Here is a 15,739-nt window from a genome sequence, read left to right as displayed (position 1 = left end):
GCATCATCACTAGTCCTGATAGATTTCACTCCAAATTGGGCACTATCAAATCAAAAGGTTGCAAAAATGTTTCAGGAAGATAAACTCTTCCTAGAACCTCTTCCGGGAAAGCTTCATAAGAAGAAAAACTCCTCCAAAAATGAGGCGGTCACTGAAATAACTGCCTGACTAAAGCCTCAGGCACAAAGTTTTTCGAGCACATACTGGGTATTTTTACGTATTTTACGCTCAGAAGATGCTCTGTACTTTACAATACAAGTCATTATGAAAGGTCAAAAGACACTGAAGACAACCGGACATCTTTTGGAGCATTTTACCATCGTTTTTGCTTTAAAAAAAAATGCTAAAGGTTTCTTCATTATTCAATAGAGTGACAAAAAAAAGACCAAAAACGACTGGAAAAAAAGACTTCACAACCATGAGAAAACACTCCAAAAAATCTCCAGTGGGAAAAAAAGCCAAAAAATGCTCAGGAAACGTTTAAAAAAAATGACACAAAACACTCTTCAAGAAAAAAAACTCCAGTTTCCCAAAGTGTCTTCTGATGGAAAACTAGTTTGGTAAACCTGAGTTTGAAAGCCATCAAGTGCACAAACGTCGTTGAGCGGAAACTCTCCAGATCCTCCTCCAAATCTCAAAACTTCTCAAAAACTTTGAGTTTTTGCTTCTCTGGTAATTTATTTTTGTCATGGAAAACCGTGATCTAAGAACTGTAAACTTTGTAAAAAGGGAAAGAAAAATCCCTAAGTGAGAATCTCAAGATGGTAAAAAGGCCAAAACTCATAACATCATTTATCAGGTGAAGACACATTCGGGACTGTCATACAGTTGTGGCCAAAAGTATTGACACCCCTGCAATTTTGTCAGATAATACTCCGCTCCTTCCTGAAAATGATTGCAAACACAAATTCTTTGGTATTATTATCTTCATTTAATTTGCCTTAAATGAAAAAACACAAAAGAGAATGAAGCAAAAAGCAAAACATTGATCATTTCACACAAAACTCCAAAAACGGGCCAGACAAAAGTATTGGCACCCTCAGCCTAATACTTGGTTGCACAAGCTTTAGCCAAAATAACTGCGACCAACCGCTTCCGGTAACCATCAATGAGTTTCTTACAATGCTCTGCTGGAATTTTAGACCATTCTTCTTTGGCAAACTGCTCCAGGTCCCTGATATTAGAAGGGTGCCTTCTCCAAACTGCCATTTTTAGATCTCTACACAGGTGTTCTATGGGATTCAGGTCTGGACTCATTGCTGGCCACCTTAGAAGTCTCCAGTGCTTTCTCTCAAACCATTTTCTAGTGCTTTTTGAAGTGTGTTTTGGGTCATTGTCCTGCTGGAAGACCCATGACCTCTGAGGGAGACCCAGCTTTCTCACACTAGGCCCTACATTATGCTGCAAAATTTGTTGGTAGTCTTCAGACTTCATAATGCCATGCACATGGTCAAGCAGTCCAGTGCCAGAGGCAGCAAAGCAACCCCAAAACAACAGGGAACCTCCGCCATGATTGACTGTAGGGACCGTGTTCTTTTCTTTGAATGCCTCTTTTTTTCTCCTGTAAACTCTATGTTGATGCCTTTGCCCAAAAAGCTCTACTTTTGTCTCATCTGACTAGAGAACATTCTTCCAAAACGTTTTAGGCTTTTTCAGGTAAGTTTTGGCAAACTCCAGCCTGGCTTTTTTATGTCTCGGGGTAAGAACTGGGGTCTTCCTGGGTCTCCTACCATACAGTCCCTTTTCATTCAGACACCGACGGATAGTACGGGTTGACACGGTTGTACCCTCGGACTACAGGGCAGCTTGAACTTGTTTGGGTGTTAGTCGAGGTTCTTTATCCAACATCCACACAATCTTGCGTTGAAATCTCTTGTCAATTTTTCTTTTCCGTCCACATCTAGGGGGGTTAGCCACAGTGCCATGGGCTTTAAACTTCTTGATGACACTGCGCACGGTAGACACAGGAACATTCTGGTCTTTGGAGATGGACTTGTAGCATTGAGATTGCTCATGCTTCCTCACAATTTGGTTTCTCAAGTCCTCAGACAGTTCTTTGGTCTTCTTTCTTTTCTCCATGCTCAATGTGGTACACACAAGGACACAGGACAGAGGTTGAGTCAACTTTAATCCATGTCAACTGGCTGCAAGTGTGATTTAGTTATTGCCAACACCTGTTAGGTGCCACAGGTAAGTTACAGGTGCTGTTAATTACACAAATTAGAGAAGAATCACTTGATTTTTCGAACAGTGCCAATACTTTTGTCCACCCTCTTTTTTATGTTTGGTGTGGAATTATATCCAATTTGGCTTTAGGACAATTCTTTTTTGTGTTTTTTCATTTAAGACAAATTAAATGAAGATAATAATAACAAAGAATTTGTGTTTGCAATCATTTTCAGGAAGAAACTGAGTATTATCTGACAGAATTGCAGGGGTGTCAATACTTTTGGCCACAACTGTATAAGGAGATGTAGACCTTCACTGCCCGACTGCTGTACACTTGTCATACGTCTGCATATTTTCATGGGAAGGTGACAGGTTGCTGAATCACCGTTACCTTACACCTAAAAGAAATGTTATTCTTGTGGAGCATTTCCGGGAATGATTTTCTTTGTAATACTGATGGCCATCCCACCACTGCAAGAAAAAGCTAAGTACAAAAAATATATATACAGAATTTTAGACAAAGAAAAATCTACAACCCCTGAACAAACCTTTCGGTTACTTACCATGAGTCTAATAAAAGTGGGTGGACACATCAGAAGATTGTTGAACATGACAGATTTGGTGAGACCGGCCAACCAGCTGATTTGTATGGGGGTGTCCTGACTTTCCTCCAACGGCTGATGTTGGGATAAATAAGAATTGGACATCTTGTATTTGCTCTAATTGGAAGTAAGGCACTGCTAGAATATTATGGTAGGGGCATATTCCTCCCTGGCAATTGGTAATGCGTGCACCCCCAGCTGAGCATGCATGTGCATAATGGGGGAGGTCTTTGGATGACAGCTGTCAAAGTTGTATACCGAGTTTGAGGATTCGCTCAAAATAAAAAAAAATCGGTCCCATTCTCATCCAGGTAGGATGATTGTTTTTCTCACTTGTCATGTGCAATCCGTTCTTTTACTCTGCAGCTATTAATCATTTACAGGACCATTTATAATTTCCTATGCTACAGAACTGTAATGCATCCGTAAATATTGGATGCGATACTGATGGTCTGTAAAGCCATCACAACACTGTGTGTGAACAGGGGTTCTATAACCTCTATGAATTCCAGTAAGCTGTCATTAGCGTTTAACTTCAGTTTTCCCTAGAAAAACAACAGATGTCGAAGCTGCTTAGTAGTGTGTATTCAGGGCCAGCGCATGATGTTTTTCACTGTCTTTTACCAACTATCACAGGCATTTATTAATGATAATAGGGGTCCCGGTACAACCTCTCGGACCCCACCTAATGGAAGCACAGGAGCATCCGGATCCCCATAACGTAGGCCCAAACAGATGGGGCTGGAAGTAGGAAACCGGTCACAGATGTGAGCTTTCTCCACCATACTTTATCGGAGTAGTGGAAGCAGCGCTGGCTTCCCAAGATGCTGAGATCTCTCTGGGACCTCCATCTATCAGGCATTAACGCCATATTTTGTAAATTTGCCATAAATATCAATAATTGGAATAGAGTGAAGGCGATTGTGACAGGTCAACATCCAATGGACGATCCGCCGACCCTAAACACCACAAACTGTAAGTAAAGTCAATGGGATTGATGGAATTTGCCAAAATAATGTACCATTTTTATCAATATAAAAACTGGAGAGATGTAGTTTATGTGGCACTCAGGTGGGGGAATGTAGGTGCTGGGTAAAGAGAGAACTTCACCTCTGGGACAGGAGAAGGCACCAGGAGAAAACTCACTCAGGGAAGGAGAGGGTTAATAACGGATAGAAGAAATGGTAAGGCCTGTTTCACACTTCCGTTTGTGACCATCAGACAAGATCCGCCGATTTGCAAAAAAAAAAAACGGATCCGCCATTTTTCTTGATCCGTTTTTTTCCTCATAGACTTACATAATCGGCGGATCTTGACGGATGGTCGTCCGTTCGATCCGCTTTTGTACGGATCCGCCAAGATTTTGGCGTCCGCTCAGCGGCCCGGACTGAGCATGCAACGCTATTATGTTCTCCGGATCCGCTATTTACTAAATTAACCCGCATTTCTGTCTGGCTGCTGGATGAAATATTCTCATATTCTCTCTCTCCCCCCCCCCTTTACGGCAACTTCTCCACGACAGCGCACCTACTGATGCCGCGACCACCGCTGCTGATCCCGCCATGCCCACAGCTCCCGCGTCACCATGCCCGCTTACGGACAGCGCTACATCGCCGGTATTTTTCCTTTTTTTTTTTTTCCCCTCAGGCGCGGTACCTTTAATTTTTCAACTTCGGCGGGTCAGTACATCCGCCGATCCAATGCCACCCATTCCTGTCAGTCCGCCTGCGGATCCGTTTCCGCTACTTTGGCGGATTCGGACTGACAGGAAAAACTGGAGTGTGAAACAGGCCTAAGGTGTCGGTGCGCAACCCGGCAAAAAAAGTACACTAGTCAGCAAATCATGCGTTACCTTTATTGGAAGCCCACAGATCACAAACCGGTTTTCGGCTCCAGACAGGAGCCTTTGCCTGGTGACTATAGGCTCCTGTCCGGAGCCGGGAACCGGTTTGTGATCTGTGTACGGTGCACTTATGATAAAGGTAACGTGTAATTTGCTGAGTAGGGTACTTTTTTACCGGGCAGGGCACCGACACCTCGCTGTTTCTAATATGGAAGCTGGAGCAGCTTTGAGCGGTGGATTGTGGCTTCTGAATACTAAAGCCCAGCACAGAGGACATCGGCATTCCTCACTTATGGAATTAGTCATGTTCTCTGTTTCAGAGGTAATCGGCCATACATTTCTTCCCAATTATGTAACAATGGAGAGAACTGGATGACTCCTAATGAATCCCGGTCTGATACAATACAGGTGAGGCCGTGACCGTTCAGTTGGTGGGATCCACCTTCCATTCTCCTCGGTGACACAACAGGACATGGGTGCATCCTATGTCGGATGAAGTATTGTCCGTGGCGCAGCAGGGATGTGAAAGCGGAGTCGGATTGTATGGGAAGATCACAGCGCACTCCATCCACGCTCTTTAAAGGGAAATTCTCTTTTATGAGGCCTTTTCATCCCTCTGGCTTCCCAATCTGCCGAGTTCTCCTCCCACAACGAATGTGGCGTTTGACTAGCCGGTGCTAGGGATTACTGTCCCAGCGAACCACTTTGACTTTTCACTTCTTGAATAATAACAGGCATATTTTAAGACACAGAGACAGAATAGAAACGGACTGTGCTGCCATTTTCTATGTTATTTTTTTTCTGCTGTTTTAAAATCTGCAAGAAGGGAGTTTCACCCCCAAATCCGTATTTTTTGTGTGATCGCTGTTCGTTAAAAAAATGGGCCGCACTCGGACCAATGATATTTAATGGGGCAGATGAGTGATTTTTTTTTACCCGACCAAATCTGAGTGTGAAAACGAATGGCAGCGTGCGCTAGTCACTTCCGTAAGTCGGATGAGACTCGCCCATTTAAGTCTATGGGTGCGGGAAAAAAATATCGGCTACCGCACAATACAGCACGGCATCTGATACATTGCAATTCTGTAAATGGCTGATACCTACTGTAAAACACAGATTGTACACGGATGACAAGTGAGGCAAAAAAGTCCGAGTTTTCTGGATGAAACTGTGAATGATGTTTTATGCGCTGGTGTGAGCGTTGCCCTCGCTGTGGCTAAGTGCACACGTTGCAGAAAATTTCTGCTCAAAAACCTGAATCCCTTCCCAGAAACCGCACCTATTTTCAAACCGCATGGAAGAAGCCAAAACCGCGGAAAAATCCGCAAAATTAATGAGCATTCTGCGGTTTTTACAACGATGCGTTTTTTTCGCGGTAAAAAAACGCATCAATGTGCACAAAAAGTGCAAAATGCATAGAAATGACTGGGAAGCTTATTTTTAGCGGTTTTATAGTGAAAACCGTGGTAAAAACTGCTAAAAAAAACGCTGTGTGAACACAGCCTAAGGCCGGGGTCACACTGGCGAGGAATACTGACGAGTGAGAGGCGCTAAAAGCACGCATTACACACGGACCAATGATTCTCTATGGGTTTGCTCCAACAGCCGTATATTTCTCATCCGTATTCTACGCTCCATGCCAATCGCAGCATGCTGCGATTGTCAGCGTCCTACGCCCGTAGTACGCCAATGCAAGTCTATGGGTGCGCAAAAAATACGGATTACACACGGACCACACATGTGACCTGCGAGCAATACGCACCAGGTGTCTTTTAGAAAAGCCGGCAATTCAGTGCGCGATACAGTAAACTCACACTGACAGGTTTAATAAAGAAACGAAAGAATAGATATATACACATAGAATACAATATATATATATATATATATATATGCATATATACAGTGGGGCAAAAAAGTATTTAGTCAGTCAGCAATAGTGCAAGTTCCACCACTTAAAAAGATGAGAGGCGTCTGTAATTTACATCATAGGTAGACCTCAACTATGGGAGACAAACTGAGAAAAAAAAATCCGGAAAATCACATTGTCTGTTTTTTTTTCATTTTATTTGCATATTATGGTGGAAAATAAGTATTTGGTCAGAAACAAGCAATCAAGATTTCTGGCTCTCACAGACCTGTAACTTCTTCTTTAAGAGTCTCCTCTTTCCTCCACTCATTACCTGTAGTAATGGCACCTGTTTAAACTTGTTATCAGTATAAAAAGACACCTGTGCACACCCTCAAACAGTCTGACTCCAAACTCCACTATGGTGAAGACCAAAGAGCTGTCAAAGGACACCAGAAACAAAATTGTAGCCCTGCACCAGGCTGGGAAGACTGAATCTGCAATAGCCAACCAGCTTGGAGTGAAGAAACCAACTGTGGGAGCAATAATTAGAAAATGGAAGACATACAAGACCACTGATAATCTCCCTCGATCTGGTGCTCCACGCAAAATCCCACCCCGTGGGGTCAGAATGATCACAAGAACGGTGAGCAAAAATCCCAGAACCACGCGGGGGGACCTAGTGAATGAACTGCAGAGAGCTGGGACCAATGTAACAAGGCCTACCATAAGTAACACACTACGCCACCATGGACTCAGATCCTGCAGTGCCAGACGTGTCCCACTGCTTAAGCCTGTACATGTCCGGGCCCGTCTGAAGTTTGCTAGAGAGCATTTGGATGATCCAGAGGAGTTTTGGGAGAATGTCCTATGGTCTGATGAAACCAAACTGGAACTGTTTGGTAGAAACACAACTTGTCGTGTTTGGAGGAAAAAGAATACTGAGTTGCATCCATCAAACACCATACCTACTGTAAAGCATGGTGGTGGAAACATCATGCTTTGGGGCTGTTTCTCTGCAAAGGGGCCAGGACGACTGATCCGGGTACATGAAAGAATGAATGGGGCCATGTATCGTGAGATTTTGAGTGCAAACCTCCTTCCATCAGCAAGGGCATTGAAGATGAAACGTGGCTGGGTCTTTCAACATGACAATGATCCAAAGCACACCGCCAGGGCAACGAAGGAGTGGCTTCGTAAGAAGCATTTCAAGGTCCTGGAGTGGCCTAGCCAGTCTCCAGATCGCAACCCTATAGAAAACCTTTGGAGGGAGTTGAAAGTCCGTGTTGCCAAGCGAAAAGCCAAAAACATCACTGCTCTAGAGATCTGCATGGAGGAATGGGCCAACATACCAACAACAGTGTGTGGCAACCTTGTGAAGACTTACAGAAAACGTTTGACCTCTGTCATTGCCAACAAAGGATATATCACAAAGTATTGAGATGAAATTTTGTTTCTGACCAAATACTTATTTTCCACCATAATATGCAAATAAAATGAAAAAAAAAAACAGACAATGTGATTTTCTGGATTTTTTTTTCTCAGTTTGTCTCCCATAGTTGAGGTCTACCTATGATGTAAATTACAGACGCCTCTCATCTTTTTAAGTGGTGGAACTTGCACTATTGCTGACTGACTAAATACTTTTTTGCCCCACTGTATATATATATATATATATATACACACAAGTCATTGAGAGAAACATATATATATATATTTATATTTCACAGAGTTCTTCATAGCAGAATAGCCGCTAATTAAATTGCCGGCTTCTATCAAATCATTCCCCAACCCGATATGAAATGACACATGGTTTACATTCAGTAAAGCATTTCATTTCATGTTTTTGTTTATATGTCCCTGACTAATAATTAGATGAGGGTTTGTGTGCAAAATTTGGGAGTTGTAGTTGCTATTTTAAGGGGTTAATTCGTTGTTAAAAAATGCGTGGTCTTCCCATTGCCCTGTAACGATGGCGAATGGGTTAATCTAACAAAGGGTTAATGTCACCATTCCATTGTAAGGTGACATTAACCCTTTGTTAGATTAACCCATTCGCCGTTACAGGGCAATGGGAAGCCCACGCATATTTTAGAAACGAATTAACCCCTTAAAATAACAACTACAACTCCCAAATTTTGCACACAAACCCTCATTTAATTAATAGTCAGGGACATATAAACAAAAACATGAAATGAAATGCTTTACTGAATGTAAACCATGTGTCATATCATGTCGGGTTGGGGAAGGATTTGATAGAAGCCGGCAATTTAATTAGCGGCTATTCTGCTATGAAGAACTCTGTGAAATATAAATATATATATATATGTTTCTCTCAATGACTTGTGTGTGTGTGTATATACAGTATATATATATATATATATATATACACATTCTATGTGTCTATATCTATTCTTTGGTTTCTGTTAGAAACCCTGTCATAGGGCTCCATTATACGTCCATTTTGCAAGCCTGCGAGAAAATCTCGCCATACGGATGCCATACGGATGCTTACATGCGCAAAATACGCGACCACACCTTGATTACGAATGACATACGGAGCACTGTTTAGGGGTCATTCATCCGTATTATGCCTGTAAACTACGGACCGTATTTTGCGTCGGTTAGTGTGACCCCGGCCTAAGGCTTCATTCAGACGTCAGGTCTTCAGGGGTAGAACGTGTGCTCACCATAGTCTATGGGGCGGCTCACATGTACATGGATTTCTGCACAAAGTCATGGAGACCCAGGCTCGGACTGGCCTGTAGGGACACAGGGGAATCTCCGGGTGGGCCCCCGTGCAGAGCTGTATGGACAGTACTTGGCTTAATTCAGTCTGTACAAAAAGAAGCAGCATCTCAGCATTCAGTAACCAAACCTCCCAGCTTACTATTGTACAGAGATATAGGCACATTTGTGAATAAGTGAATGCAGGTGAAAAGTGGCCCCCACAGTCAGCGTTACTGGGGGGCCCTGGCACTCAGTCTGACACTGATTCAGACCCTTGCGGACTCGGACAGAAGAGGCCCCTGTGGAAGGACAACACATGGCCCCTCAGCAGCGCAAGCGCTCATCATAGTGCCCCATCCCATCTGCTTGGAAGGTGAAAGTGGCCCCTTGACTCCTTGGGCCCCTGTCTGCACCAATAATATTAGGAGAAGCTTCAGAATCCTCCATCAGGCTATTTTAGATCAGATGAGAAGAACCGATGAAATGAATCAGTGCATCAGGCAGGGCTCAGCATTTAGAGCGCAGCTCGTTCTTCAGCCTCACAGCGGAAATCCACAACCTCTCCCAGGGCAGGAAGGGTTAACGATGGGAAAGTGGCATCCCGGCCTACAATCCAGCAAGCTCTGGGAAGCGACAGCCAATCAGAGAGCGCTTTCACTTTATCCCCCACCTTTGTACATCAGCGCTGGCTTCTCATTGGCTGAGGCGCTTCATCCCTGTAAACAGAAGGGTCACACCCCGCTCCGGTGGAGGATACGCCCCTCTGGTGGAGGACACGCCCCCTCGCGATCTCTTGTCGGGGCAGCAGACGCTGGAAGGTTCTGTTCGCGCAGGTTCAGTGTCGGAGCCGCCGCAGGAGATCAGTGACCCGGAGCCGCGTGTGACCGAGGACAGGGCGCAGACATGGCCAACTTCAACAGGGGACCGGCGTACGGGCTGTCCGCGGAGGTCAAGAACAAGGTGAGTCCCGGAGCGGGACCGTTACACCGGGCTGGAGGCATCCCTTCGTGTGCGGCTCGGTCCGTGCAGCCTCCTCCTCCCCGGGATGTCCCACCCTGCAGCTGCCGGGGAGTCGCGTTTCTGCTGCGTTTTTTTATTTTCTCTAGCAGGACCGCAGCCAGTGTCCTGTGTGTAGACGGTTTTTCTTTAGGAGCCGATCAGACTGGCCATTGTGACATTTGTCACTTTGTTCCCAGCGCAGCAATGTCCGAGCCGAGGCTGCGGTCACCTCCTGTTCTTTTTGGAGCCTCTTCCCACCAGACTTCTCTTTTTTGCAGATTGATGGGCCCCGGCTGCTTCCAGTTTCACTTTTTGTGTGAATGTGACATAATTCTGTGACCTGCCCGGGACGTAGCGGAGACGGTTCTCACATTTAGGGGGGGTTCTGATTTTATGGTGCAGAGAGAGAAAAAAAAAACTTATTAAAGTTCATCGTCCTTTCTATATGTCCTGCAGGAAATGCCGCGACCTGAGAGTTGGGTAATGCGTCCCGCACGGTCGGGGCCCTGTGAGCTGATTGGGGCCCTGTGATCTGATTGGGGCCCTGTGAGCTGATCTGTCTCCTGTTACCTCTCTGCTCTTTGGATTAGAGTGGCTTTAAAGAAAAAAAATCTGTAAAGTCAGCAAGCCTGTAACCGCCTGTATGTGGGAAGCGACAACATTGGGGATGGACTGAGGGGTTCCATGTGGAGCGGTGGTCCATCAGCGGAGCGCCTTGTGATGGAGGTGGCCGGTGATGGAGGCGCACCTTCCTTTATGGCTCCTCTCTCTGGAGGGTGACGGTGTTGCTGGGGTGATATTTAGCTTTGCCTCCATAGTCTTGGAAAATTTTAAGGGAAAAACCCTCCCTCCTCATTCCCCATCTCAGCCCCTTCCCCCATCACATTCCAGGGGCATTACCTCATGGCTTCTGGGCAGGGGAAACATCCAATGGAGTGGGCTCCGCACACAGAATCCTCATTGTCTGCTCCCAGCATCTCCAGCCAAGCAGCAGAAGCACAAAGACTCCTGGCTGCTGCTTTTCACATTTCAATAACCCCTTCAGCTCCTCCAAGACACACGGCCATTCTCTCCAGCGCTGTCCGTTATCGCTGCAGATTGCCCATCTGCACCAGGGCCGAAAAACTTGTTCCCTTTTTATTCCCCCCATGGCGCGAACATCTAGATCAGGGGCGTCAACACTTTCCCCTCCTTCTACAATAATAGAAATACATCAAAAGTGTAAAACTCCGATATCGGCTGACAGGTTGCCCATGGGAAGTTCAGAGATTGGATCGGTCACCTCATGTTCCATCAGTGTGGGTCCCTTTAATTATTAGTAAATACGTTATGTTGTCTGCAGGGGCTTAGGTGATTTCTGACAACATCTCGGGGACAAACAATTCTATTTTTCCAGTGTGATCCGTCCACTCACATGATCACATAAGGAATTAATATTTTATATTAATTTTTTTTTTTTATTTCTGCTGTGGATCTGTATTGGGATTGGCCCTGTTGGCGCCAACAATCGGCACGATAAATCTCCTTGTACGGGAGACAGATCTCATGTACAAATGTGCATGAATCCAATACCTTCTTGTTTGTCACTTTCAGCTTTAAAGTTACAATGTAGCACAATATCCGTAAACTTTGCATCAGATTTTTCGGATACTTTTTAAATATATTGTGTCCGGTCTGAAAAGTCTTGTGTCCTGTTCAGTTCTTCCAGTGTTGGGAACTCTGGGTGACACAACCCTTATCGCACATCGCTGAAGGGGTCACCCAGCTTTCCTAGTCTCCTGTATGCCTCTTCGTATAGGGGGGCTGTAGATTTGATGGGTTTGGCCGGTATGTAAACCACCTGACACTCTGTGGATGCAGTACTGTGGTTGGTTATTAATCAGATTTTCCAGAATTCGATAAGCGTGATAAATGTCAGGACAGACCCAGGAACAGCTTGTCAGAGCGGGGGTGGGGCTCCTGCTTGAAATGCTGCGCCATTGCCCGCTTGCAGCGTGGGCTCTTTCTTCTGCATGTATTGAACACCATTAAATCCTTCTCTGGGATTTCTACAGGGGGGGGGAGATGTCTCAGCAGCAGGCCATTACGTGACTGTTCTCACTGGTGCCAGTTACAGGCCTCTTCTACTGACCGAAACGGATTGATCCTATTATCATTAGTATTTTATCACTTTTAGAGTAAATAATATATAGAATTTAGGAGGTAAAAACCTTTTTCTAGTGTTGTTTTTTTTTTTTTTTTTTCTAGGAGCCGACCTGACTCTTCTTTTAGACTCTGTTCACATGCGCGGTCATCAGTAGTTAGAGAAACCCAGCAAAACCCAAACTAGATGTGTAACAAATGGAGAAAGCGGATGCACGCTTAGGGTTCCGTGTTTGTTCCCATTTGCACTAGATTTATATTTATTGAGGTCTCTAAACACTTTGTGTTCTGGGCATGTGCAGCGCGTAAAATCAATAAAAATAATGGGTCCGTTAATGGATGATGTCACAGATGACTGTCAGGTATCATCATCTGTTATCTCTTTCCCATAGGCTTCAATGTTTTTTGTTTTTTTTTTGTTTGTTTGTTTTATAAATGGATTTTATAGCTGGATTCCAAACAAACCAAAGATATTTTAGGACAACACCATCAACATTCAAAAGATTGAATCCTGTGCTGGAATCTTTTTTTTTCTATTTTTGTAATCTCACAGCGGATGACTCCTGCGCATGTGAAGATCGTCTGAGTGAGAACTTTCAAGAATACATAAGAAATCACCTATAAAGCTGGGGCGTCAGCGGCACGTTTTAGTTACATTGGCCCCCAGTTGCATCTATTTTTGTACGTATTTTCGGTAAGATGTTGAGTCGGCTCTTTCTGGAGAACATTGTAATGATGTATCGGGGGTTTTAGGAATCTAATACTCTCTTGTGTCCCTGATGGCGCCATGCGCCAGGTTTCACAATATCCCTTTAAATGGGCCGAGCTGATGCGTGCACTCTGGAAATGAATGACGTCCCTGGGGGCCGGAGATCACATGCCCTAATGATGTCATTACTTCTTCTGAGGACTCGTTCACACAACAGTATTCGGGGGTCTGGCCAAAGGAAGTGCAAAAGATTTAACTAAATATGGTAACTAAATAAATAAAATGGCTACACTGCTGCATTCCCCACTAGTCCGCTGTCATCCCTATTCATTGGGGCCACTGATTGGAGCAGGGTTCACATTTTATCCCAGAAGGGACAATCCTAAAGTCCTAAAAAGTTTCCTAACTTTAAATGCCATAATCTTTATACTTTACATTCCAAGAATGTTTTTTTTTTTTTTTTTTTTTGTAGCATCTCGGTGGGCTGCTAAGAGGATCATTCTGCACTGCCATGTCTGCTGTATGAGAATTTATTTTCATCCCCCTTTTATTATGCGCTTCTTATCGCTCGAGCTGTTGTTGTTATTCCTCCTAGAAATTGATAACGGTTATCAGTTGGGAGGGTTTTCCTTGCACACTGACACTGCCCAATCGGTGCTGCTAGGGTCAGGGTATAGGGACGCCCATTTAAAGGGTAATGATGACTTCCAGTTTTGAATTTATTGATAAATGTCTAATGGGAACAACAGAGGATCAGCACAATGCAGAGATATGAGAAGATGAGTTAGTGTTTGCTAAAACAAAATCCAGGAGTGGGGCAACGCTCTCCTTAGTGGGGCCTCTGGTGGACCACTAGTCTGCATCTGCTCTCTGAGGGCAGCGCTGGTCAAATAGTTCTGGAAAAGCCAGGATTGGCATCTTATTCCTTCTGGACCTTGTCTTGGCAAAGACCCAAACAAGTTGGTACCCTGTTGCTGCGAGACTTTGATGATCCTGCAACAAAGCACACAGATCTTCCCGTTACACAGAGATGACAGTTGGTGCTCATAAGTTCTCTGGAGAATTGTAACTGTCGTTTCAGTAGAACTCGCAGCAGAATGTCTGTGTCGGCCTCTTCCCTCCTCCATAGACTTTTAAAAGCATCCACTGCCATTTCCTATCTCCGTAATGGAGGAAATATTTCTTCATTGAACATTAGATTTTTTTTTACCCGTGGATTGACTCCAAGAGAAGAAATAGATTTCTCTAAGATATATTATGAAAATGAGCGAATTTGTGAGTAATTGATTTATGGAATAAGTTACTTTCTAAGCAGATGGCTACCTGAAATGTTGCGTTCTCACTTCGTCTTTCCATTTCTGGTGTGAGCAGACTGTGTTCTTAGAAACGTGTTTTCCCTGAGGGGGTTTGAGAAGACAATGAGCTTTCCATTTAAAGTTAGCCCACGTGTCCAGTAAGGAAGGCAAAGAAACCGGTTCAGCAATGGAAAATGTAAAACCTTCAGCTGTGGTGGAATTATTCCAGGAGGCACGTTCATCTTCACTGGTGGCAACCAGCTGTCCAGACCGTGCTCCATGCAGACCTCATTGTGTGCGGAGGATCTCCTGTCCTGGTGTGGAATGTGCTCTTTGGTATTTAAAGTGCCTCTAGACCGGAACCTGTTATGGCTGATACATATCTGAAGGGTTCTCCAAGGTCCCCAGCACTGGAGATATAGGAGATGGTACTGATGATGATGGGGGCTGGGATTTTTCAGGATTTTTTTTTAAAGCGGTTTATTTGGTAAAACCGTGAAAAAACCGCTACGTGTGAACACAGCCTAACTGTAAATCCTGTATCTAGTGGAGCGCTCTGCAGAAATGTTACAAATCACTCAGAGCTCCGTCTCCTGATGGCTTCTCTGACCCCCCCCCTCCTCCTCCTCTCAGGCTTACTGATAGCAGGAGGGGGTTCTACACCGAAATGTAGTACACAGGAAACAGTATTTCAGAGAGCTCCAAAGACAGGCTATAGACAAGGAAAGTACGGGGAGAGGAAATGACAGTACTGGAGCCAATGCCTGAAAGCAAGTGAGGAGATCCAGGACTCTGGATACACACAGACCTCCATCCAGCCTATATTACTGGGAGAGACAATCCCAGAAATGAAATGTCTGATACTTGAATCAGGGGGTCAGTAAATGAATGAAGATGCAGACTGAAAATTAACTATAGGTAGTCGCTAACATGCTATCATAAAATGTCCATGTCAAAGATGTCTATTGCCATTAAAGTACAAGAAGATGGGTGATCCTCATTTTGGAATACTTCTACACTACAATGTCCAGCTTATCATGAAGGATTCTAACCTGGTGGGAGTTGTCTGGAGATTTGAGCTATGAAGTTATGTTCACATGTGGAAAATGCTCTGGGCCTGATCAGGGCTGTGGAGTCGGTAAGCTTTTGCAAATTTTGAAAAATGATGACTAACCTTCATTTCTTAAAGTAATGATGGCCACTCATTTTTCTTTACTTAGAATTTGTATTATGGCAATAAAAAAAGCAGCTAACAGTCTATTCAGTAGGACTATCAGCTGTGTATCCACCAGACTTCTGCACAACACAACTGATGCCCAACCTCATTTATAAGGCAAGAAATCCCACTTATTAAACCTGACAGGGCACACCTGTGAAGTGAAAACCATTTCCCGTGACTACCTC

The 15,739-nt window shown here is 44.3% G+C and overlaps 1 protein-coding gene across 1 annotated transcript in view; it reads left to right on the top strand.

The window, feature by feature from the left end:
- Positions 1-9,936: 9,936 nt before the first annotated feature.
- CNN3 (calponin 3) overlaps positions 9,937-15,739 on the top strand; it is a 32,273-nt gene continuing 26,470 nt past the window's right edge. Inside the window, exon 1 of the mRNA XM_073571390.1 lies at positions 9,937-10,150. Coding sequence (XP_073427491.1) covers positions 10,094-10,150 — 57 coding nt within the window. The 5' untranslated portion in view covers positions 9,937-10,093. The remainder of the gene's footprint in view (positions 10,151-15,739) is intronic.

Source organism: Dendrobates tinctorius, unplaced genomic scaffold, assembly GCF_039654945.1.
Source record: "Dendrobates tinctorius isolate UK_male_01 unplaced genomic scaffold, ASM3965494v1 ptg000029l, whole genome shotgun sequence".
NCBI lineage: Eukaryota > Metazoa > Chordata > Amphibia > Anura > Dendrobatidae > Dendrobates > Dendrobates tinctorius.
Note: the sequence above shows the minus strand (reverse complement) of the source record. Positions and strands in the feature narration are given on the sequence as shown.